The 26,071-nt window shown below is 38.5% G+C and overlaps 1 protein-coding gene across 2 annotated transcripts in view; it reads left to right on the forward strand.

Moving 5' to 3' along the window:
- The window catches only part of SPPL2B (signal peptide peptidase like 2B), a 23,861-nt gene extending 8,248 nt beyond the window's left edge, over positions 1–15,613 (forward strand). Inside the window, exons 2-15 of one of the 2 annotated variants that reach the window (XM_057376849.1) lie at positions 249–368; positions 2,486–2,668; positions 3,366–3,455; positions 3,812–3,951; positions 4,786–4,928; positions 5,480–5,576; positions 5,745–5,861; positions 7,333–7,414; positions 8,286–8,360; positions 8,495–8,557; positions 9,989–10,088; positions 11,050–11,127; positions 13,389–13,617; positions 14,528–14,592. In XM_057376849.1, the coding sequence (XP_057232832.1) occupies positions 249–368; positions 2,486–2,668; positions 3,366–3,455; positions 3,812–3,951; positions 4,786–4,928; positions 5,480–5,576; positions 5,745–5,861; positions 7,333–7,414; positions 8,286–8,360; positions 8,495–8,557; positions 9,989–10,088; positions 11,050–11,127; positions 13,389–13,570 (1,470 nt within the window). In that variant the 3' untranslated portion in view covers positions 13,571–13,617; positions 14,528–14,592. Of the gene's footprint in view, positions 1–248; positions 369–2,485; positions 2,669–3,365; positions 3,456–3,811; positions 3,952–4,785; positions 4,929–5,479; positions 5,577–5,744; positions 5,862–7,332; positions 7,415–8,285; positions 8,361–8,494; positions 8,558–9,988; positions 10,089–11,049; positions 11,128–13,388; positions 13,618–14,527 lie in introns of both variants that reach the window. The other variant, XM_057376848.1, reaches the window with a different exon arrangement.
- The last annotated feature ends 10,458 nt before the right edge of the window (positions 15,614–26,071 follow it).

A 26,071-nucleotide genomic window follows, 5' to 3' on the forward strand; every position in this document is an offset into this window, starting at 1 on the left:
CATCCAGTATGATTTCATTTGATTCTTTGACCAGTTGCTGTGTAGGAGGCAATCTGCTTAATGTATCTGAAGTATTTCTTTGAAGCATGATGGAAATAATAACAAAATTGCACAGATATGGGAACTTAGTAGATTCCTTTGTTTTTCTTTAAAAGCACCAAGCTGGCCATTCAACAGCAAATTACCCCCATCACTTCTGATACTTTATGTAACCTAAAATTCTTGTGAAATTTTTGTTACATTTGCAGGTGTACTGTGAGTATGGGATGGTACATGTCCTTTCAGAGAAGGGGAGCAGCAAAGGAAAAGATTACTGTATTCTCTTCAACTCTCAGTGGGCCCATTTGCCACATGATCTGGGTAAAGCTGTAAGTACYTAGCTAACCAATGACAAAAGAATGTATGAAAAATTCCTTTGTTACAAGGTAACTTCTAATTTCTTATTTGAATTAGTAGAATTTGAAGCAACTGCTTTGTTTTCTCTGCATAGAAAATATTTTGTCTGTTGAGATCACTCTAGACTGTGCTAAAATGGCCATATTCATGTCCAGGCATTGTGCAGAGGTARCAACTATTATTGGTTCAAAACAAAAATCTTGCTTTTCGATGATGTGATCAATCAAATTAAAATGGCACATACCTGGGCTTGCAAAGGAATTTTTGTACATCAGCACAATACAAGAAGATACYACCTGGCTTTTGTATTTGCTGTATTATCCAAAGCTGTATGAGCTGAAAATTGAGTCAATTCTTCACTCGTTTCTGTGAGAAAACGTTACTGTCACTAAATGATGAAATCAATAAATGCACTTTGAATGAGCTGCTAATAGGGGAAGATGTAGTTGACTGATACTTGGTTAATTTTATTCAGCCAGTTGATGCCCCTCAGAATTATTAGAGTTCCTTACCAATGTACAGGCAAGTCTCRGTTACTTCTGGTGGGTTTATTGCARCTGTAGATTAGTCCCTAMRTACACCAGTAGTTGCCTTTGTCTGATACTGACTCAGCTGATAMACTCTTGYACTTRCCCTGACTSTGTAATGTRAATCAGCACATGCATGACTGACTGSAGTATTTTATGAGAGTTGAGGACTTGTACTGTAGACATTATGTTTAAATCAGTCTCATAARAATTCATTGGAGTCATATCTCAGTAGCTTTGCAGGAGCTGATATTAGTCCAGAATACCTTGCACAGGCACTTGGGTTGTGTATGTTGTATCCCTTGCCTATCCCTGTCTCCTTTCTTGGTTCTTTCCTGCTTYTCCCTTCTTTCACATTCTCACTCCTCCTCCTTCAGTACTCAGCAGTACAATTCATTAACTGAGGCGATGCAGTGCACTGCTCTGAGCTCACTCTGCATTTGTGCTGTGCTCTGATAGAGGGATAAGCTTACCTGAAACCTGGACAACCAGCAAGTGTGGGTAGGAGCATTTCACTGTCTCCAGAGGTCAGGTTGAAGGCAGAAGTTTTCTGAAGAAGGTTGAAGCTGCTTACAGCCTGACWCTTCCCTTTCCCTCCTAAAACAATAGAGTCTGTTACAGAGGTATTGTATATCATGTAACTGTGGATTTATAATACAAAACGGTCCACGTCTCATTCTTTCAGGTTAAAACTTGACTTTGACTCTTCTCAAATCTAACAAGTCMCCTCAGCAAGGGCTGAGACCTGCTGCTCTTAGCATAGCTTGGTTATTTGRTAGATAATTGCAGTTTTCAGGTGACTTGCAAATAGAACTGGGTAAAAATGCTGGTGGTTGTTTCGATTTTGCAAAGAACAATTTGTGCCAGTGTTATTTCTAAAACCTTGAAGTGTTTTTGGGATGTTGCCGTTGAAATACCCCAGATTAGATGGCTTTGAGGAGGACCAAAACTGAGGAATTGGAGCAGGCTTGCAACATCTCTGTATTGCAAGCCCWGAGAGAAGTAGCTTAGAATCCCATATTCAAGTACTTAAGATAAAAAAATCTCAGCTCGCTGGATACAGTAGATTTCAACATGGAAGGTTTTTTTTACTGCCTATACTTTTGTACTTTTCCCCAGCCTGTGTTTCACTTTCCATCTCTTCATACCCTCCATCATCCCAGCCTGCCATTCTGCCACCCCAGCAAAGATGAAACTTTGYTGTACCCCTCCCATATCCTGGCTATTTGTATCAGAACAGCCAYAATGCTGAAGAAAACAAATGCAAGTGGAGGTAATATCCCAAATTTTATTACCAGCAGAGTTCTGTACAATAAGGTGAAGCAAAGCAGGACCCTGCATAATAGAGGGCAGCACTGATTCGGCTCTCGTGTTGCTCTGAGAATACCACTCCATTATGTGAAAGTTTTAAATTTAGAAACTCTGGGTTCTGCTCTTGACTTCTTTTTTTATTTTATGTTTTATATTTATATATATATTTTTATATATATATATATATATATATATATATATATATATATATATATATATGTATATTTATTTAACTAATTTCTTTTTTTCAGTCACTCTTGCAACTGCAGGATCAGACAGCATCTGTTTTGTGTTCTCCTTCTGATGTACCTGATGGGGGATTTAATAATCAAATCCCCATGGTGATGMGAGGAAATTGCACCTTCTATGAGAAAGTGAGGCTTGCTCAGATAAATGGAGCTCGTGGGCTGCTGATTGTTAGTCGAGAGAGACTGGTAAGTCTCTTTTTATCTCTGCTGCTAGTACTCCTCTGATATTAAATACTGTCTTTGGTGCACATTGCTGCTGGTATTTGATGTTCCTCTTTAAAATAAATAATGCATGTGCATTCCTGCATCTGAGTATGTTGCATAGTTATGTATGGAAGTCACACATCTGAAGGAAGAGTAAATGAAACAAGAGGCACTCACTTAAGCAGAAAGAGTCTGCACAGAGTTCATGTGACATTCAGGTTAAGGGCTCTGAATTACCCTTACTCCAAACAAAATACTGGAGCTGTAGGATGAGGTTGTTTCATGACCATTGTACTACCACACTGAATCTAGTTCTTCAGATTCAGCTGGAGCATCAACAGCATCTATTTTGTAAAATTAGTAGTTTTTAAAATAAAATTAGTAGGTTTGAGTCCTGGTCAATAGTAGAGGCATGCAGCAGTCATAAACCCAAGACCCAGATGTGCAAAAGATACTGCTTGAAATTTGGTTGCTGCATTTTGCTGTTACAGTCTTACATKACTTCTCTTTTACTTGGAACAGGCRTATATTTCAACTTTTGAGTGCTTGCTTTCATTAAGTTCCCTTGTAGATTATTTTTCAAATTAGCAGGAACAGAACTTGAACTTTAACACTTTTGAAGGAATGGACATATTTGCAGAAATAAATACATTCTTGCCTGGTGTAAACTGTCTTTCAGGTTCCTCCTGGAGGTAATAGGAGTCAGTATGAAGAGATTGATATTCCTGTGGCTCTGCTCAGCTATACTGATATGTTGGATATTGGCAAGGTAAACTCGATACTGGATGCTCTCATATTATCTCATGTGAATGAGTCACTCCTCAACAGTATTAAGCCCATCTAAAGAGCTTTGACTAGGTAGAGTGTGTACTCATGAATATTGCATTATTGTGTTTTGGGGGAAAAGRAATCAAACCTCTTGGGAGGTTGTTTCTCATCTTTGGAATAAAAYCAAAATAAAACCTGGTGCTGGCAATAAGTGTCACTAATAGAAGAGCCAATAGATGGCTCTTAAGTGTTTTCAATAAATCCCGATTCTGRGGTTGTTTAGTGAAAGTTAAATAAGTGAACCTTTGCTAAGGTGGCTTTTTGGATGTCTTTCATAACTTGTATTTACCTCCACAGAGTTTTGGCAGCTCAGTGAAAGGAGCAATGTATGCACCAAAYGAGCCCGTGCTGGATTACAACATGGTGATTATCTTTGTCATGGCTGTGGGGACTGTTGCAATTGGAGGCTACTGGGCAGGAAGCAGAGATGTGAAAAAGTGAGTAACTGAATGCAGTATAGCAGTTTTCCTGTATTTTTCACAGAAAAAAAATAGATAATGTTTATGTAAGGATCACCTTACACCTCTCCTAGTGTTAGGAGCAGGTTAGGAGACTGTGTATCCAGAATGGGAAAACATTGATGTGATGTTTGAAAGGTCCTAAGCTTTGCATTGGCTTGGTCACAGTAGGAAATCATTAGAGTATAAACTGCATGTAGAGCATTTTAGTATTCTGCCATGTCACAAGGCCAAACATTTGAAAAGCTCAGAAAGAAAATTAGAAAGTAATAGGCTTCCTGTTTGGGCTTTTGCAAAAATTCACCACAAAAATACTTTGTAAAAAAAAAAAAAAAAAGTTGCTTTAAGTGGTGTAGGGTGAACCATATTACATATGCTATGTTTGTTACCAATTTTTAAATTGAATTGAATTTTATTGTTACTTTTTGCCAACAAGTGTGGTTTGGAGAAGGAGGTCATTGTGCCACACTTATTTCTAACATGTAACTTTATTTACAAAACCTGACTTAAGTATTTCTTCTGAAGTCAGCAAATTATTCGGGATAGTTTTCAGGATTTTCAGTTGAGTTTTTAGTGAATGAAGTAGTACTCTGGATAAGTTAATGCAGCAGTTACTGGTTAATGCATTGTGTTATAGCTGATGTTCATACATCCATGGAAAAGATGGTGTTCCACTGRTTTGAGTGGGAATCAAAGCAGGCATTGGTGTTGTGACATGTTTTCACCCCCATGTGTTTTTCACTGAAGATTCAGCGTCCTTGTGTATTTTGTTGCAGAAGGAATGAACTCATGGTAGCCATGTTACTCTTTCAGGAGGTACATGAAGCACAAGCGTGATGATGGGGCAGAGAAACATGATGATGAAACAGTGGATGTGACTCCCATAATGATCTGTGTGTTTGTAGTGATGTGCTGCTCAATGCTCGTCCTCCTTTATTTCTTCTATGACCACTTAGGTACTCTTGAGGTTGTATTTGTATTGMTATATCTTCAATATCACAAGGCTGCTGTCTTTTAAAGAACATTTGATTTTTAAGATAATAATGAAACATCTGTCTTCATGTGTCTTCATTCCAATATGATTTAAAATACTGTAAGAAAACTTACTGGGTCYATTTCTATTTTTATGACCAACCTTCTTTTTGTAAGGTTGGTCATAAAGCTTCTTTCAAACATTAAATCYTAATATGTAGATACAGACTTAGTATCTTCCACCTTATTATTTTGTTAAAGGTGTTTTCAGACCTATTCTTTTATCTGTATTATTGTTCAATTTGAAGTCAAGATCAAGGATCAGTTTTTTTATCTTTATAAAGATAGTAATTTTCTGTTGATCACTCATCAGATTGACAAAAAAAGTGTGAGAGCYTAATGCACTGGAACTTCCATCTTTGTATTTCTGAGGAGGTAGTGAAATTTGCATCCCATAGAGGGATGCACGTTTCTTTATTCAGCCAGGATATGAACTGCCTTATCCTACTGGGAATTAATACTTTTTTTTCCTCAGTCTATGTTATCATAGGAATATTCTGCCTGGCTGCCTCAATTGGTCTTTACAGTTGCCTGTCTCCCTTTGTAAGAAGATTCCCCTTTGGAAAGTGTAGGTATGTGGCACTTTCAAAATTTTAATACAGAAACTTATGTTTTTATACTGTTTAGATAGGTGTGGGGTTTAAAAGGTGGCTTCATGCTTCAAAATGTTTATAAAGGAAGCATGTATATAAATGTTYAGAAAAAAAGACAACTGTAGCTTTGATATGTTTCTTTTTCAGAATCCCAGACAACAATTTGCCTTATTTTCACAAACGTCCCCARGTCCGGATGTTGCTCTTGGCAGTATTTTGTATTTCTGTCAGTGTAGTCTGGGGAATTTTCAGAAATGAAGATCAGTAAGTGTRTATTTTTGTTTCTGTGCTAAAAATTGTAATATACTTTGTAGTATAAGTAATTGACATGCATAGAAGTCTACATGTATCCAGAATTTAGGAGTGACAGGACAAAAAGTAGAGACAGGCATAAATTCTTAGTTGTTCCTTGTGTACTTCATCTTTTTCTTGTTCATTTAAATTACAGAAATCTGTGTTTTGTTAAGCTTTAATTTCTCTGAGTCCCAGTCAGTATTCTGATCTCTTTGACTTAAGACAGCTTTTCAGAAGTGTAATGGAAAGTTGGACACAAGTTGTCTAACTTATTTCTTCATGAGAATAAGAACAAGTARGATTGGCAGATCTTTTGTTTCTCTCAACTTTCTTGCATGAGTCAGCAGTTCTCTATACTCTGTGTTGCTGTGGTACCTAATTGTGCCATGTTCTTACCACTTTTGGTAGAGGTGAATTTTTTATGGAGTGTTGTGTTTTGTTTTTTGTTTGGGTTTTTTTTAACTCTTACCTCCCTCTCAGATATCCCAGTTTCCCCATGTGTACAGGTTGTGTTTATCTTCTTTGTTCCTCTATCAGGGTCTCAGTATTGGAACTGAAATGCTGGCTTGAGTTTCTGATGGTGATACCAGAGATGTCTGACTTGTGCTTTGACTGCATGTTACTGTTTTTGTGGGATCTGTGTTCTGTGTGGATCATTCAATGACAGAACTCAAATTCAGGAATCATCAACTCTGAAACACCTTTTAGGGAGATAAGTGTCAGACTGAGGAGTACAGAAGTACTATAGAGATGTTCCAACCTGTGATATTTAGGACTAGGAAATCCATTTTCTGCCTCAGATCTRGAGTGGGCCTGAGTGTCTCCTGCACAAAGCTCCAAGTGCACAGGTATTGACCCAACAGCATCATCTCTCATTGCTTCTAGACCCTAGCAGTTTTAGGGAAACCTTAATRTTGTTTATCTCAGATCCTACTTCTCTTTGACCCTCACAGCTGAGAGTAAAACAAAGAACATTTCTATACTCAATTTGCAAAATTGAAAAACAGGCCCAACTGTAAATTTGTCTCAGCGCACAAGGGTGCACACCTATACATAGGACAAAGGACCCCAACACTTCCCATTTTGGTATCTACTGACCTCATTCAACCAGTTTTCAATCCACYTCACTCCTCATTCAGCTTGTCTTCATCAGTTTCTCTGTGAGGATTTTATGGAACATTGTCAGTGGAAAGCCTTACTGAAGTCTAGATGGACACTGCTGTACYGTTCTTCCCTCATCTCCCAGGTGCTTCTGGAGGGTTGTCAGGTAGATGAAGAACAACTTCCCATTTGGAAATTTCATGCTGACCACAATGTTGATTTCAAGCAAATACTTTGAATAAAAGGGTTTTTTTTGTCCCAAGCAGGTCCTTAGTGAGGACAAGGCTTGGTCTGCTTTTCCGGCTGTTTCCTGCAAAAATGTTACTCTCCTCTTTTTAAGGTGGGCCTGGGTTCTGCAAGATGCTTTAGGAATTGCTTTCTGTCTTTACATGTTGAAAACAATTCGCCTGCCTACATTTAAGGTATGAAAGTTAAACAGGTGTAAAGAGAGGATGTTTGCATGTATGTGTTTGAACAGAAAAATCACTTATAATGGAGTATAAGTRCTTCCATTCATATGCAGCTTGGAAAAGAGGGATGTAGTGAGTATAATGTAGAACAATAAGTGGCATGTGATTGTTCTGTAGAGTGTTCCCTAGTAATTCACACACCATCCATTTTATTTATGCATTTGGGGTTTGTTTGGGGGTTTTTGTGGGTTTGTTTTCTTTTCTTTTTTGTTATATTGGGGTTTGGGTGGGGGTTGTTTGGTTTTTTGTTTGTTGGAGGGTTTTGTGTTTGTTTTGTTGTTTGGGATTTGTTTTTTTGTCTTTGTTTGGGTTTTTTCTTGTTGTTTTGATTGGTATGGTTTTGTTTGTTTTCAAATTGACATACAACTAATGCATTAGTCTGGCGTTTATTTCGCATCTTTCTGAACTTAGCCAGTATCCTAAGACWAAAATCAGTATTAGTCATTTAGCTGCCCCCTAAGCAGGTCTTCAAATTCTTGTTTCMAATCATCTTCACCTATAAATCTGTACAGACTGACAGTATAGGGGTGTATAGTGTTTCAAGCTATGCCTGGCATCCTCCTGTGCAGAGCATCTTCATATTTCCTTGCAAATTGAAATGGCACARTTTCCAGATTTTACCTGATGAAGAATTTTGGGTACTAACATGTAATTTTGTGTTTAAGAATTATCCATCTAAAATATTTAGGAATTAAGAAAAATRTATGGATGATTTGTTTTAGTTTTTGTTAGCTTTTTCTTTGAATAGCCTTCTGCTTGTTATTTCTTTGCTGTTTGCTAATGCATAGTGTGTAAATACCAAATATCTTTTTTCTTCCTTCAGGGTTGTACCTTACTCCTCCTGGTTCTTTTTGTGTATGATGTATTCTTTGTATTTATTACACCTTTTTTAACAAAGGTAAGTAAAGTGCTACTCTGTTGCCTGCTGCCCACAGAGCAAAGTGTAATGACTTGTTTCTCTGTGTGTTCCTAAATGATCCCAGAGTTGCTGAGTGAAGTGCTGATCTACAATTTTCCTGTTTTTTCCTTTAGACTGGGGAGAGTATAATGGTGGAGGTGGCTGCAGGCCCATCTGATTCTGCCACTCATGAAAAGGTACTGCATGTAGTCTRAATATCTGGTAGTAACTTTCAACTATTGCATTTTAATTTTTCTAAAATTCAAGACCACAAAGCTGAAATGGAGGTGCCAGTCTGAAAACAACTTAAAGTGGGAATAAGTGCTCCTGARTGTTTATTCTGGAGGGGCAAAGCAGGCTTGTAGTGATTCATCACACCAGCTTTGGTTTTCCTTTATCTTTGTTTGACAGGGTTTTGATATAAGAAAGCTCGTTAGCTCACTTCACAAAAACGTGACCATGTCTGTGAATATTAACTTACTGCTAATTAAGCATAAGCATCTTTTCCTGAAGAGTTAAAACATATAATCAGTCTGTCTCTCCCCCCACCTTCCCTTTTTTGACATTTGCTTTATGAAAAGCTGAGGCTATAGGTAAAGGAGAGAAACACAAATTGGAGRCAGAAGAAAACAGAAGTCAGTGTTCAGTGAGTTTGCACCGTTGGACAGCAGCCAATTGCTTGAACACCTTACACGATGTGGCTGACTCAGGGAGTAAAGTATGTGAGATGTAGGAGACAGTGAGATACAGTGAGCAAAACAAAAAAAATAGTCTGTAGGAAAACCTGGTTTTGTTAATTTAATGATTAATTGGATCTGTTTCAGCAATGAATGTGATAGTGTCACATAGAAAACAGAAAAGAAAATAGTTGTTTGCAGGACGTGAATCAATCCATACAGTCCATACTAATTTCTTTGACTTCTTCTGTTCTTCTCTCCTGTATCCCTTTAGTACCCCTTTGAGATTCAACTTTAKGCACAGAATGAATTGTATAAAACAGTAATGAAAGTATAAGTTGGTAAAATTATTTTGGCACTAATATAAGAAAAGAAAAACAAAAATAAAGTTTCTTTAATGTACTATAATAAAGAAAATAGAGGTTTACAATGGCATACTGTGCCTCAACATTGCAAATTATGTAATAAATAGGAGCACTGGGGGCAGGGAAGAGTCTTTAAAGTTATTTGAAAAATGACTTTTTAAAATTATTCATGTCTTGCTCTTTTGAGACTTGTATTGCATCCAGGTGAATGAACTGTATAAATGGTTATTTCTTATGCATGTAGCAGCTTACCTAAAATTCTTACATACCTGCAGTTAAAGCAGAGTTGATACYCTAATGTATGTGAGGACTTTGAAGTTAATACAATTTTTTTTTAAAGTCTAATATAAAGTTTAGAAGTTTAGTTTAGTTTAGTTTAAAGTTTAGTTTAAAGTTTAAAGTTTAGTTTAGTTTTTCATCATTCCTATCTTGAATACRTTTTGTTAGTTGTCAGTAATATTGTATATAAAGAATGTATAAAAAGATACAAATACTGTATTTGAAGCCTGCAGTTTTAGTACAACAGGGACAAGTTCTGGTAATGTCATTATGCATTTTATCAGACATGKGTCTCTTTCATTCCAAGCTCCCAATGGTCCTGAAGGTTCCACGACTGAATTCCTCACCATTGGCACTATGTGACAGGCCTTTTTCTCTCCTAGGATTTGGAGACATTTTAGTTCCAGGTATTGTTGAGTATGTTAAGAATTTTACTTGTTGCATTGTCACAATAGTTTATTCCTCTTGTACTTCTGCATCAAGTGGTAGGTTTGATTTGACTACCATAAACCTGATAAATTTTGAAGTATAGGGGTTTTTTGTGCACTATTCACCTTTTCAACAAGAAAAATGCATATTAATCTTATGGTTCAGTTTCACATGCAGTGATGTCAAGAAATGTAGGGAAATTGCAGGAGTTGATTTAGCAACTGATTCTGTACTATAAAGCATCTTTAAGAGTGTGATGATAGAGGAAATTATTTGTCCATTTGCACATAGTTTAAGTACAGATGCCTGACCTCTCAAAACTTCCTAATTATTTTAGCCATGCTACATCCAGTGTTCCTACGGCACTTTCTCTCAAATCTGATTTTAGATAGGATGTAGAAATATCCCTGGCATCACTGCAGGTGAAAAAAGTGCATACCTTCTGGCTTTCAGATTTCTTCTGAGAAATCATTTGTTTACTTTCTTGTATTTTGGGAAATATGAACTCTGTCATCCCCATCAGTGTCCCCTCCTCCCCCCAGCCTGCAACAGGCATAGTCAATAACTATAAAAATCTACTGTCTTCARTAGCAGCTTGATGGGCTGAATTTACTCATGCTCTGTTGTGAACACCATATTTTTACAAATATTTAGTAGGGATGAGATGGCATCTTTATCTRTGATCTGCATTTTTGTAGCTATTTATTTTACTTTTGTAGTGCTTCCCATACACTGGGCTTGTGTTATCAGATAACTGGTTTGTAAATTGTGCAGCCTCCTGAATGTGTGGTCATGATGCTTAAACACAGGGTGCAAAGGAAGTGTTGGGGTGGGGAAATTTTTGCAAGTTCCTAGCTGGTTTGGTGGTTTTGTTTTTATGATGTGTTTTTTGTGATGACTAGGTTGAAAGCATATTGTAACTGTTCTTTCCTTTCCTAGGCTTACTGGTAGCCTATTGCCATAGATTTGATATTCAGGTGCAGTCATCCAGAGTCTATTTTGTAGCCTGCACAATAGGTACGTACCACAGGGCCACCTGAACACAAGACCTACAGGAGTGGCTCTCTCTGAAAGCATGTCATCAATCTTGCATGGCATAGYTAGGGTTTTTCTCCTGTTCCCCAAACAGAAATATTTAGCAAAGGGCATTCAAGGCTAGCTCTTCCATCACCAAACTAGCTGATGTTGCTTTCCTGAGCTGTCTTGTTACCTTACTTAAGAGAAGCTTCTTGTTACTATGGCTGCCAAGGTAGCCAACCCTTGTAGCTACACTATCTTTACATGTGCTCAACTACTCATTGTGGTTTCTTGATTCATGAATCTTTGAGTTTATTGTGCATGAGAATTCAGGTTCAGGAATATCATCCTTTGACTTCGTTCTTAGTTTCTTCTGTATTCTAAAAATCCATGACCTTTGATGCAGGGAATTTTATTGTGATGACTGTAACACTTCTACAGAAGTTTTCTTCTTTAGTTTGTAAAATCCACAGTTACATGCCATGAACCTAAATACTACTGATGAATAGAATCTGACAGATTCCTGTTGTCTTTCTTACAATGTACTTCTGGTAAAGACTTCCAATGCTTGCAGCAAATTTCATGAGAAATTTTCATGAACAACTTCTTTARAAATTCTTCTGAAAAAAATACCTAGATTCGTGGATACTTCTAGTAGGGGTAGAGAGATGCTTTTATTTATGTTCCAAATAATTTCCTCTCATWTATACTTAAACAAAATTGCTGTCTTATCTGATACTTTCAAAATGTGTTTGCAGAAATAGGAAAATGTATTGATAAAGAGGCAGCAGTGTGCTATTGCAGCACTGAAAATTAGCCTAGTACAGGGCTGAGTWAGCAAATGGAGTCAGCAGTTATGAGAGGAGTGATTATTCCTCTCAATTTCTCACTTAAGACTGAGTCTTAACCAGGATCCCTGGTGCCAGACAGACACTGAAATACTGGAGAAAATGCAGTGGAGACTGTCAGGATGGCAGAGCTGGAGCACAGGGCTGTAACAGAAGAGAAGGCAAAGAGGAGATTCTCTTTCTGTCCACAGCTGCCTAATGGAAGGCTRCAGAGAGGACAAGAGAGACTTTCCTTACAGGTGTGCACATGAGATGTGAGGCAATGGACTTAAATCACAATAAGAAACAATATGAATTTTTTAAACTAGATATAAGGAACTCTCAATAATAGCAGAATATGCCCCCCCCAAAAGCATTTTCAAGAACTGTGAAGAGTTATGAGGTATTCAAATCACAGCTCTTTGAGATCATCAAGTCCAGATGTTAACCCAGCACTGCCAAACCCACCACTAACAATGTCCCCAGATGCCACATCCACACATCTTTTAAATCCCTGCAGGGATAAGGACTCCACTGCTGATCTGGGCAGCTGTGCCAGAACTGGAAAACCCTTCTGGGGAGGAGGCTCTGCCTGGTATCAAATTTAAACCTCCCCTGGAAGAACTTGAGAGCATTTCCTCTCATCCTGTTCCTTGTCCCGTGGGATCCCACCTGTCTGCACCTCCTGTCAGGGAGTTGTGGAGAGTGAGAAGGTCCCCCCTGAGCCTCCTTTTCTCCAGACTGAGCCCCCCCAGCTCCCTCAGGTGCTTCTCTCAGGTTTGTGCCCCAGCCTCTTCCCCAGCTCCATTCCCTTCATTCCCTCTGGACACTCCCCAGCACCTCAATGCTTTTCTTTACCTTCTGAAGAAAATGAGTTGGATTAACTACATTCTCTTGAAAGTGTAATTGAAAATAATTACATTATGAGATCCCAGCTGCTTCTCTTCTATTAAATAAATTTTGCCACATTTATGCAGAAATTGAATGGCAAGTAATAAAAATGTTTAGACTTAGAGCAGGCTGGCTTTTTTTTTTTTAGTTGTGTGACAGGATAGTAAGAAACAGCCAAAGGCAATTGAAACAAAAAGCACATTATAATGGTCAAAATATTTGTCTGTATCTGCTGAATTTATAAATATAATATGAGGCACAATATTTCAGATATTTATTTTGCTGAAGGTAATTATTTAATTGCACCAAGGACTAGGCCAATCAACCTACTTTCACATGTTATTATCAATAGAAAAATTGCAGTATTCCAGGTTTACATGTTGCAAATAATGCTTTTCTCTAAAGAGGCCTGAAAAACTTCTGGARATGTTTTACATATTACTTGAAAAAAGTTCCTGTGAGAATGCTCCTTTAGCTAATTAGTTGTGCTTGAGCAAAACTGTATCTGAWTAACTGTTTTTTGCTGGGTTTGTTTTCTTGCAGCATATGGCATAGGCCTTCTTGTGACCTTTGTTGCCTTGGCACTGATGCAGATGGGCCAGCCTGCTCTCCTCTACTTGGTGCCCTGCACTCTCCTCACCAGCTTCACCGTGGCCCTTTGGAGAAGGGAGCTTGCCATGTTCTGGACGGGCAGCGGATTTGCGGTGAATACCAGTTTGATATGAGTGTCTTCAGGAAATACTAATATTGTAAAAACCTAACTAGAATTAAAGTTGAGTAAAATATTGCAGTATTATCACACAAACACAAAGATTTTGGTTTTGCTTGGTTGTTTCTTTTTTTACATATTTTTTTGTCTTAGTGAGGTTTTCTGGTTTTTACAATGTTTATGGCCACTTAAACCAGTCTAGTGAAAAGTGAAATAAACCTTGTCTACCCTTGATTCTGCCATAATGTTATTTGTTTAATCTCTCTTGKAAGTATCAGTAGTAGTAAAAGGTTACAATATTATATAAAATGTGGGGTTTCGTACTATGTAAAACATACCCTTAAAATATTTTCTTCATATTTTTTCATAGCCTACTGTTTATGGAGGTGGAAATATAGTTCAGTATAGTAAATTATCACTTTGACTCATTGTGCTGCAAGTGAAATGAAATTGATTCAAAAAGGAATTTCTATCATGATGCACGATTTTAGTTTTTGAATAATTACTAGAAGGAAAAACATATCAAGCTAGAGGTTCCCCTAGTTTTATTTGTTATTCAACTAGTTATGATACCTTCACAAGTTTCCACTAGAGAACCAAATTTAATTGTTGGAGAAATATTTGAGATGATCTGAAATGTTATGTAAAAGTTGCCAGTTCTTGTACACTGGTAAAGGTGGGCAGAACTGGACAGTGGCCAAGGACCAAGTGCCTATTGCTGCCTTATCAGCAAAGCATATCCAAAACTGCTGAGGAGCAATCACTCAGAAACAGACACTTTTTTGGAAGGAAAAATTCCCCTGGTGTCCTGTAAAAGACAAAGAAAGGATAACTGTATTCATGTGTCCACTGCTGGAGAATGATAACAGAGATGATGAACCTTTAATCTTCATCTYCTRTGRCCATTAYCTCAGATAACTGGATGCAATAGTTSTTGCTTTCCAYCATTCTGACTGTGATCTTCCATTTACAGAAAGACCTACCTCAGCCTCCTGTGGTGATAGCTCCTATCAACTGCCCTCAGCCTCCCAAAGACAGCAGTGTACCAGCTTCTCAACCAGAGCCAGAGCAAATGACCAATCCCACGCTSCACGTGGAGGAGCTGCACAGCTCTGCCTCTGCTGAAGAGGAGCTGGCTGACAGCAGTGCAAAGGCAGAGCAGTCAGAAATCTCCATTGCCCAGAGTGAGGAACCAACTGCTCAGAATAAAGATGACCTTGAAAGCAAATGCCTAAATGCAGAACAAAACCAGCCAGAATAAGTGATGTGATAAGAACTCCATACTTTCCCTCACAAACATATTTATATAAAACCAGTATGTATTTAGGACTGGCTTRGTAGGGTTTGCTTTCATTGAAGAACCTCACTGGGAGTCTGATCATCAAATCCAGCAAGGAATGTTCTGTGTCCAGCTTTGGTACAGCTATACACTTCAAACATCTTTTGAAATATGGTGCTCTCCAGGAGTTCTGATGTGTGGGTTTCAATTTTAGTGAATGCCTTTGACCATTTGTTCATTTGCATTATAGCAGGGTAGCATTAAGAGTCTTTATTTACTCAGTACTCTGTGCTTGTGTGACTGTTTCACTGCTTTATCATGGTGTAGGTTAACATGGAGGAAAAGCATTGAATGAGTCTGCTACAATGCTTACTTGTGAGAAACATGGTCTTTTTTTTTTGGCACTTTCCCTGTTGTCACCTTTTATTTTACTTCTCCTGACTTGTCAAAGCTGTTGATATAAGGGAATGTGTTATTATAAACTGACATTCAGGAAATGCAGAGAATGGTTAAATTRCCATTACTCCAAGAGGATTTATACTACCGTGGTGCATTAAATGCATCTCTTTTTTGTCTTTGTTTTCAYTTCTAGGTACCTGGGCTACTAGTCTAGTTTAAAAGGCAGGATGAGTAGAGCTCCAGGAAGCTTTCATAGGYGTTCATGTAAACTCCAAGGGCTGTCTCTGATAATAACACAGGTTGGTCACAAAATGCTGCCTGGAAGCARATGCATATTAAGAATGTTTAGAAATAAAATACAAGCCAAATAGGTAAAAAAAATAGGTAGTAGCACTATTCTAAGCTTAACAGGCAGTATTTTCATTGGGAAAATATTAAAGCRTAAATGTTCTTATGTTTGGGGCTTTGAGCTTCTATTTGTTGTTCATTCAAGGAATTGTGATTTCTAATTCTGAAGAAAACAGTCTAATTTTTTATCCCCAATGGAGCACATACGGTGCTAGAGACAGTTGTGATTTAAAGCTACTTGCTGCTCAGTAACTTTCTGCCTAAGTTAGTTTAGTSTTTGTCCCAAGAGTAGCCAAAGCGTGGTCTGTCAGGTTCTGAAATGAGCCTGGGATGTCAGCTGTTATTTTGCATCTCTTCCTACATTGTGAAGGAATTTGTGAATATAAAAATTTTGGGGTATAGCTGGTCTTACTTCATATTCCTGAAATTGTGTGTTTTCCTGCATAACATGATTGAGTCTTTTATGCATCAGCTTTTGTAGATAGAAAGATGATGGGATTTGCATAATACTTGTTCCATCTATTTGGCTTCATGGGAGGASTCTGTTCTGCACTTAAGTTGCGATTCCAAGAAGCCTCAAACACTTCACATAACAACTGAAATAGAAAATTGAAGTATTATACAATGCTTGAATATGATTGCAGATTGCATGGAAGAAATACTCTCGAGTATTTGAGAGCCCAGAATGTCATTCACAAAGGTATTGTCACAGTGATGCAATCAGAGGCATTGCTCTTAAGCTGAGAGTCTCCAGCTGTTATCTTGAATTGGAGTTGAAGGGCTCTCTCTTCAAGTGTGTCTGTTAGATGTCAGCTATTGTTTTTTTTGGCTAGAGCTTCCAAAAGTTTGCCCTGTGTTTTTTGGATAATTTCTGTGGGCAGTGGTAGCATTCTTTCTCTAGAATGTGAGCAGCTTTTCTCTAAAACCACACTCTGGCTTCAGARTTTTACCAACTCTGCTTAAAGCCTTGTCTGATAGGATGATTTATTGACTTTTTTGGAAGGCTTCCTGAGTCCAACACTACATTTGATTTACTAATTGCCCTAATGGAAGATAATACTAAGGCAGTCTGGTTCTCAGTCTCCTCTTTAATTGACTGTTACTTTGACCAGCAGTAACCTGAACCAGGTATTACTAATAAAAAGCAACAAAAATATTTTACTGAAAATTTCAATCAGCTGGATTATGCCTTAATTTAAGCCATAAGTATGTTTATTAAATTAAGAAAGCAATCTTGTGTTTAAATAATGAACTTGAYAAATAGCAAGAGAAGTTGGAGACTGACTCAAAGTTCTGTTGGTTTTTGTCTTGATCATCTCTTAGTCRTAATGCTGTTTGGAGTAGCTTTCTACATATTTTAAAGCCAGTAGCTTTCCAGTGATGAAGCATTAGGTATTAACATCTACTTGAAAGTATATTTTAGCATTTGTTCTTCTGTGTGGTTAGGAAACAGTTATTTCTCACATTGCTCATAGCTCAATTAAAACAAGAACTGGTCACACTGAACTTGTAGGCATTTCACAGCTGCATTCTGGACAGGTCTGCAGGAGCTCCTGCTTCAGTTCAGSTTTTGGGGGATTTTTAAGTGTGACMTTTTTTTCCCCAAAAMCAACAAAGAATGCAGAAAAAAGASCCCCAATAGCTACTCAGTGCAGTATCTCCAGTTAAAGCATAAGAAGTGTCAGCAATTTGCAGATTTTAACCACCCTAGTACTGTACAAATCAGGTGACCCTGGTGCTCCAGTTTGGCTGTGACTGTTTGGACCCTAATCCTGGGCAGTTCWACCACTTCCATCAAAAACCAAGGTTGTATTTATCTTTCAAAAACCTCCCTGATCAACTTAATTTAAAACTTAATGTTGTATAGGAAATTATGCATATTAGTTCAGTGTGGCTGACTCTGATTTTATTTGATGATTTCAGATACACATCCCACACCAAAGTTGAGTTTAAATATTTAAAGTAATGAAAGTAATGTTAAAAATAATGTTGATGGGCTTCTTGTTTATGTCTTTTACATACTAAGCCTTGTCTGTCTAGAAACTCAGTAAGGGTTTTATTCCTGAGAATTTGTATGAGTTCAGGGAAAGCATTTCTTTTAGTCAAAGAAAACCCCAAACTGATACAAAAACCCAAACAACAATCACCAACCCCACTAAAAAAAAAAAACAAACCACAATATGAAAAAACCCAACTCTTTGGATCACAATAGTGAGGATCAGATTCCTTCCTTTAGTGTTTGTTTTGGACTGTTCACTCCTGCACAAATGCAGCTGAAGGTAGAATGGAATGGGAAACAATTAACTGAGTGAAAGAGTAACAAGAGAAAAGCATCCCAAACCCTCCTTAAATTTTGCAGATTTTATTTTTCTTGTCACAAGAAAAGAGCATTTTAAATTATAGATATAAAAACAAACAGAAAACTATTGATTTTAAAGTATATTCTGTTTTTACCAGTGGCACTAATAAAAGCACATCCATGTATGTAAGAATTACACTTGCGAAAATATTWGTTTTCTCTAAACATAGACAGATGGCAGGCAACAGAAAATCTGCAGCACAGCCTGTTTTCCAAAAGATTTATTAGCATGTTTCATAGAAAACTTCGTTTAGAAAAATGTTGGTTTCCAAATTTCTTGAACTTTTTCCATGATGTCTTGGATAATCAGTCAGCTTTYCCTTCAGAGGATGTTCTTTCCTTACAGTACCCCTCATATGGCTATTTTTAATAATGTCTTGACAGTACTTTTCAGCCGTGCATATTTCTGTATTACAGCTTTGGTTTTTGCATTCCCAGTGCATTGTTCCAACTGGGAACAGATCATGACTGCCGTGGTAGTACCTGTGACTTCTGAGTGTGCTGGAAAGTGGCACTGACTGTGAAAGTCCCCAGCCAGGAGTCTGTGCTGAAATAACAGTGGTGTGAGTTTGCATACCGTGGCTGCAGTCATTAAGGAATTAGATGCTGTGAATTTACCTGCAGCTCTTTAAAAATGCCGGTATTGGATGTTGATAGCTGTTGCCTTGAAATTAAAGCTCACATGGGCTGTTTTAGTGCAGTTTTGTTCTTGTCTGTAGCCCCGTGCCTGGCTCTGTGTTTCTGGTTTCTTGCACTACACAGGCTATATAGGATGTAAAGCCCATGATTTTTTTTTAACAGGCAGTTTCATTGACTGTCCATGAACAAAACAGTATTTTGTGTATGCTTTCATCATTTGGTGTGTTATTTCTAGTCCATTCAGGGCCAAATATGCTGGCTAAGCAGCAATGTATACAGCTAATGATTATCAATGCTTAGCACTTAGCACCTTGACACAAGTGTGAAAGACAGACATACCAGCAAATCCAATATTCATTCAAAGCCTGCAGAGGTGGTGCTTTTTTCCATAACAAATGTAATCTCTAATGTTTTACAAAGAAATCTGTGTGAAGGCTGTGTCTTCAGGCAATTGATGACAGGAACTATGGTCAGAGATCCAGAAAACATCAGCCACAAGGAACAATGAATCTTTAGGTATTTTAATCTCAGATTGGTTTCCCAGCTAGGGCAGGACATGAGGAACAGAGCTGCACTCACAGCTTTTCAGTTTAAGTTTTTGCCAGCAGTGCTGAGCAGGGTGGAGAGGGATGATAAGAAAAAAAAACCTGAAGATTACTCAGAAAGCATGAGGAGCCACTGAACAAGAAAGGCAGTAGAAGAGTTTATGCCAAAGATAAGACCTAAGGGCATGATAATATCCAAAAATCTGAAATGCTGCTGCAAATTGGGAAAATAATTCGTCATTTTTAAGTAGGGATGACATTAGCATTAATAGACTTAAATGACAGTATGGAAGTGTTGGTGCTGGTGGTAGGAAAATCTAAGAATGGCAGGTGAAGGGCTCAGCAGGACAGAGCAGTGCCCAGTGCCTGAGCTCCTTTGGTTCTGCAAGGAGAGGATTAAACCCCACCAACCAGAGCCATTTCATGCCACTGGTGTTGGGGCCAGCTAACAAGCCCTAGCCTGCCTGTCTAGATATAGTCTGAGGGTCAGGATTCCTGGGTTTAATGATGTTATATCATKAACTTTATCATGGAGTACTCAATTTACATCTCATGAATGCTGTTAGGGGGTTCTGTAAYTGCTGTAATGGACAGTCCAGCTCTTGTGGTACAAAGACTCTGTTTTCCTTTACTTAAAAGTGATAAATCATCTGGAAAGAAACCACATCAATTTGACTCTTTTTTGTCTRTGTTTAATTTGTTGAATTGCTTCTGGCACCCTGGAACATTTTCAGARCAAGACAGCTTTGTATGCTACCAGAAGTTTCCTTTGGGCACTGACATAAAAGAACTTTCTTTTCACTGTTTTTTTTCTGTCATTTGTATTTATCAATTATGTGCTCTTCTGTGAGGGTTCCACCTTTTCCAGTTTTGCAGTTAAAATATTCAAATTATGTAGGGTAAAGATGATGTTTTACCATCTATAGATTAATGATACGTGATGAATAATGTGTTTAAATTGGATTTTCTTGAGTTCAGAACTAGCATACTGTGCACAATCAGTGTACAGTGTGTCTTTATAATTTCAGGAGCTTGCAGAGAATTTAACTTCATGTGATGCAATGGCTCAGGCTTGGTTCTGTTGGTGAGTCCAGCAGCCAGGGGTTACAGGTGCACATGCTCTTACAGTGATTTAGAGCCATCTTCCTTAAGTGAGGGTGATGTTACATTTTATCCATAAGATGGCAAACTTCATTCAGGTGTTTATCTCTGAGAAATTCTGAGATGATCTGCAAGTTGGATTTTTTTGACCGAGAACTGCTTCCTGCTGACAGATAGGCAGTGTACGTTGTGAACTGACTTTAGAGTGTTTWATGTAAATATTGGTTAGCTGAAAATACCCAGAGACATGATCTCAAAGTAAACCAGCTCATCACCAGCTCGTACYCCATCCCTGGAATTCAAGGCCAGSTTGGATGTAGCCCTGAGTAACCTGAATCTAGTGGACAGCATACCTACCAACGGTGGGGCTGGAATGAGATATCTTCTGTGATTCTAAGATTCTCTCATACTTCCTAAAAAAAATGTTGGCTTGGGCTGGTAGGAGCCCTGCAGTAGCAGACAACCAACACTTYATAGTCAAGTGCTGAGAATGTGACACTTTGTGTGAGCAGCAGCACTGTCAGTGGTGCACTGAGTCCAGCAAGATTTCCCTGAGCCCAGCCCTCAGGATTGGGTTCTACACAAGTCATAGCTGCTGATGTTTCCAATACAGKAATTTTTTTGTTAAGCCAGAGTTTTGGAAAGGATAGAAATAGCTTTTTTCATCTKAAACATGTATCTGTAGTCAGGAAATTGCCACAGACCTGCCACTTTTCCATTGTAGGTCCAAGCTTTGAATGCTGGGATGGGGGGAAGCTGGTGATGTTTGGGCAGGAGCAGAGTTCTTTACATGCATTCCSCAGCAAGAAATCAGAAGAGGATTTTATTATTCTGCTCTGACTGAAGTTGTCCTGATTTATTTTGAACAAAAACTTCAARACAGTGGTTCAGGTTTAGTTTGACAAAATAAAAAACAACCCACAGTGGCATAGTTAAATTTGGTTTGGGTCATAATCTTCTTTATTCAATGGTGGAGACTTCAAAAAATGTATATCAGAAATGTTAGAGCAGACCCTAAGTTGGCAGCAAGCTGTGTGGGAAATAGGCTGGTTGCTCTGATGGCCACTTAGTGCTGTGGTCGCCTSTTTGTCTTCAACTCAAATTTTGCCACTTGTCTCCTACAGTGACCTTTTGGCTCCCAAACTGGCGTAGAACCAGCACTGTTGGGGGAGAGAAGAGGGAGTCTCAGTGTCACAATCCACTCYTGGTGCTGTAGGAAAGGCATGGAACAGGGAATTGAGCTGGAATTGCCAGCCTGGCACCTGRGCCACGCTCTGCTTTCCTCACAGGGCTGAGCATACAAACCTCTTCCATCATAAAGTCACCCACAGAAACTGTGAGCTCTGGTRCTTTCAGCCTAGCAGCATAGGAAAGCAAAATCTAAGAAAAAATGTGAATTTACAGCCCTGCCTGTAGATGCTCTTCTCCTTACTGACTGTGTTCCTTCAGGGCTGGAGGAACTGGGGTCTGATACCCAACTGTGAGCTCCCTGTGACTCCTGCTGGTGTTACTGTACTAAAACTGAATAAATCAGAAGTGGTTTGGGTGTCAGTGGGAGGCTGGAAGTGGAAATGTCAAGCAGTATAAAGGAGATTTACAAGATAAGAGTTAAGACCCATTTGCTTGATGCTCGTTTTTTTTTTTGATTCTTGGCAGTAGCTGCCTTTAGAGAGGAAGTTGATTCTTGGAGGTAATATTATAATCTGAACAGTCTTAAACGTCTGGTGTCTTTGTGGAAGGACTTTGAAATGGTGTTCAAATAGTAGTATGTAGGRTAGTATGAAGAGAACAAAGTAAAGATTGTTAATTTTAGCGCATGCAAATGCTTCTGTTTAACTCGGCATATGTGCCCATGAAGTATAAACTCATTTCAGGTACTGAAGGAAAGATTTCTTCTTGATCCAACCTATGATATGTTTTTGCTATTTGAGATCTTCTATGCAGTTTGGCCCCCTTATAAAATCTGAAAAATAAAAAGAGGGGAAAGAACCACCACACTAGAGAACAACCCCTCCCTCCAAAAAAAAGAACAGCTAAGAAGGTTGGCCAGTGTAGGAAGGCTGGTATGAAAACTGAGTTGGAGTATTTTTCCTGCATGAGGCTACTATTTCCAAACAAACAAGCTATGGAAATGAAGTGCAAATGGGACATAARGAACGAGGAATTTAGTTCTCTGTAAGGATGTAGTCAGTGATGCTAAAAAAATGAATGCCCTACACCCATGTGAAGAGGATCCCTCTCCCCTCACCCAGCCTGGGGAAGGTGTAGCATTTACTACTTGATGACTTGCAAAATTGTGCATATTGCATGATATCTGCAAGGACAGATAAATCAGTAATTCTGTGACTTTTGTCTATGATACATGTATCTTATATCTATGGTACAAGATTTTTTCTTTGCTTTATTGTTTGCAAGTAATAACAACTGTGTCACTGATCCCTTCCTGTGCTGACAGCAGGAGAGAACCATTGTGAAGACCAAGGGAAAAAAGCAGGTTTGTTTCCAAGTAGTAAAATACGTTTTTGGCAAATATTTCTGTTTTTCCAAAGCTGTACAGCTTACTGTAGTATGCACATCAGATTTTCAATTCAGTCTGGGTGGCCTTTTTCCACCCTATGTCTTTATGCATCTTTATGGTTTTGATACCAGCCCTCCCTCTGGCAGAATTACAGCCTTGTATCCAATTGCACAGCATATCATAATATATATTTTTATATATGTAAATACATTGTAATACATAGGATTTCCAGTGACCAAATGTAGATTAGCTTTTCTTCTGTGGTGTAACTTGGAAAGAAGTCTATTTCAGAATTAGCAGGGATGGCAGAATTTTAGGACAAAAAGATGAGMAATATCCCAAGGGTTTCTGCAGAATGAATTTTCCGTGGAGTAATGAAGCGTCTTTCAAGCCTGTATAGAAACAGTGAAAGAAAACAAACTTGAAAATGACTGGTCAACTGAAATGGTGGTAATTTGGTTTTTCCTTCTGTTTTGCTTTTAAAAAACACTGGAATTTCCTTTAGTCTGTTTTAGTTTAAAACTGTAAAAATTTTCTAAAAGTGTCGAATAAAGATACTTAATTTTTGAACTGAGTTTTGCTATTTTATATCACCCTTAAATTTGAAATGCTTTTTTTAAATTGTTTGCACCAGGGTGTGATAAAACGTCTTTTGTAATTTAAAGATGGGTGTGAACAGCTCCTGCCATGAGCTGCATTTCATGCAAAATTCTTAAAACTTGCTCAACACTAGAAACAGCATTTGGCATTCCCACACAGTCCATGCAAGTAATCTTTCCAGGATTTTATAACCCTGACAGAATCCCAGAAGAGTTTGTGGGGAAGGACCTTAAAGCTCATCCCACTGTCCCAGGCTGCTCCCAGCCCCAATGTCCAGCCTGGCCTTGGGCACTGCCAGGGATCCAGGGTGGGCACCCTGTGCCAGGGCCTCCCCAGCCATTTAAAGCCATGTGGTCACTTGTACTGATAAATTGGGTTTGATTGTTCCATGTTGTAGTGTTTTTGCTAGGGAAGGGTGGTGTTCACTAACAGTTCCTCTTTCAGAAAGAATGGTAAACGTKCTGAATTGCAAGGCAAGTAACAGGTGTATCCAGGAATGCTACAMACTGACAACAGGTACAATTCCAATCTGTTTCTGTTTAGTGTGTCCTGYGTTTTGCTTTTAAATACACAATGCGGCTGAGAAGAGAGAAATTGAGAAATTGAGAAATTTATTGTATTTGACTCAAAAAAAAAGTAAAACAAAAACAAACAACAACAACAAAAAAAACCAAAACCAAAACAAAACAAAAAAAAAAAAACCAAAAAACACCAAACCCACCAAAGAAAACAGCTACAGCAACACATTCTTTCTGTCCGGGCTGTCACTGAGGAACCAAGGGACAGCTGCTTCCATTCAGACAAGGAGGATTCAAAACCAGAAAAACTGGGTTCATTTTAAATAGAGAGTAATAAATATTAAGATACRATCTGGCCACAAAGCTCATCATAAAATATTGTAAACCCCAGCCTACATTAGTTGAAACTCACTGGGGAACCCAGAGACAATCTGCTTCCATTCAGACAAGGAGAGTTCAAAACCAGAAAGACTGGTTTGGTGTTAAAGGGTAATAAATWTTAAGATACAATCTGGCCACAAAGCTCACCCTAAAATATTGAAAATTTCAGCCTATATTGATACAGWGCCTGGTATTCTAGATTTAGACAAATACCTGCATGCTGGAACAAAATCAATGTAATGAACACATTGTGTGACCTTTATATTCCTATACTTGGTTATTCCTGTGTCTGTTGCATTGACAAGGACACAGCATTTGTTGTTGGGGTTTTTGTGAGTTTGGGTTGGTTTGGTTTGGGGCTTTTTTGTTGCTTTGCTTTTTTGTTTGCTTGGGTTGTCTTGTTTTGTTTTAGTTTTTTGTTTTTGTTTTGTTTTTAGTTTTGTTTTGCTGGGTTTTTTTTCTTTTTGAAGGGTGGGTGTTTGTGGTTTTTTTGGTTGCTTTTTTTTTTAAAAAAAAAAATATATATATACATCTTGGCACCAAGTAATGCCCTAATGGTGAATGGCACCGTTCAAACAGGAGGAGGTGACTGAGCTGTCAGTGCTGGACTCTTGTGGCCCAAAGGTCCCCCCGCATTTTGCAGATCCATCACTACTGAAATCCTGACATTGCAATCCTCTCCTGACTGCCTCATGCATGCGTTTGCTACGTGACCCTTTCTGTGCCTTCAGGGACAGTTTGTGCAGACCCTTTTACAATCATCTTATCTCTGAACATCAGCAGGACACCCTCAGGCACTCTGAAAGGAAAGGCTGTATTCTGCACATTCTCCACCCAGGATGGCTCAGTTAACTGCTGGGATTCCTCTRTGCTCAGCTCCTGCCTGAAGGATGCTTTCAGGGCACACTGAAATTCCCACCTGGAGAGCTCCTGTGCCAGTTGCTGAAATGCTTTTTTGTGAATATGCTCAGTCCATTGCCAAATTTTAAACCAGGTCATTGCCTCACTTGTGCAGGTGATGAACTGGGGAGTTCTTGGATCACCTGGGGACTCTTGGACCTGTCTGCTGCAAATCTGTCCTATTTTGCTTTTTGTGTGAACTTTAAAGAGACATATACAGAATTTTGATTTCTTTTTTTTTTTTTTTCTGTTTAAATGCAATTCCCATGTTCATGGTTTCTCAGTCTCACCTCCAAGATAGATTTGGCTCTCTAGATGATCTCTGGATACTGCTCTCAGTTAGAAGAGTTCCTTGGAAACAGATTCAGCTTTGAGAAGAGGTGTGCTKTATGTCTCCAGTGGCTCCTAGGAATCACCCTGTTCCCAATAGGYGTTCCTGAGCAAGTCCAAAATCAGATCCAGAGCCTGAGTTCCAGGGGAATCTTCTCTGGTACTTTTGGAGGGCTGAGAATTTTTCACTTTTGCCTCACTGGTTAACTACAGTTGATCAGAAGGTGAAACTACTGTTATATATTTGGTTTTTTTTGAATAATGCATTAGGTCACACAGCTGTCACTGGTTTTTGCAGAAGAAGTTTCCATAAAGACTTGGAGATCCTTTAGGAGAACATCCCAGGCATGCATTGTCATGTTCTTCTGGTCTTTAGCCTTGTCCTGGTCATGACTGTCTGCATCCTCTGCTAGTGCACAGGCATGCAGCCCACCCCTTCAAATGTTCCATGTTTTCTCCTGAGTTTCCCCCTCCTCTTTTACATGGAGGATAYGAGGAAAAACCATCTGAGCAGCAAGACTTGGCCTGCTGCCTCTTCCTAGATCAGTCTGCTTCAAGACATGGGAATGGACTGACACAGACAGAGAGCACGAAGGAGCT

Source organism: Malurus melanocephalus, unplaced genomic scaffold (genome assembly GCF_030028575.1).
Source record: "Malurus melanocephalus ecotype Western Australia unplaced genomic scaffold, MMel_1.1 scaffold_293, whole genome shotgun sequence".
NCBI classification, from domain to species: domain Eukaryota; kingdom Metazoa; phylum Chordata; class Aves; order Passeriformes; family Maluridae; genus Malurus; species Malurus melanocephalus.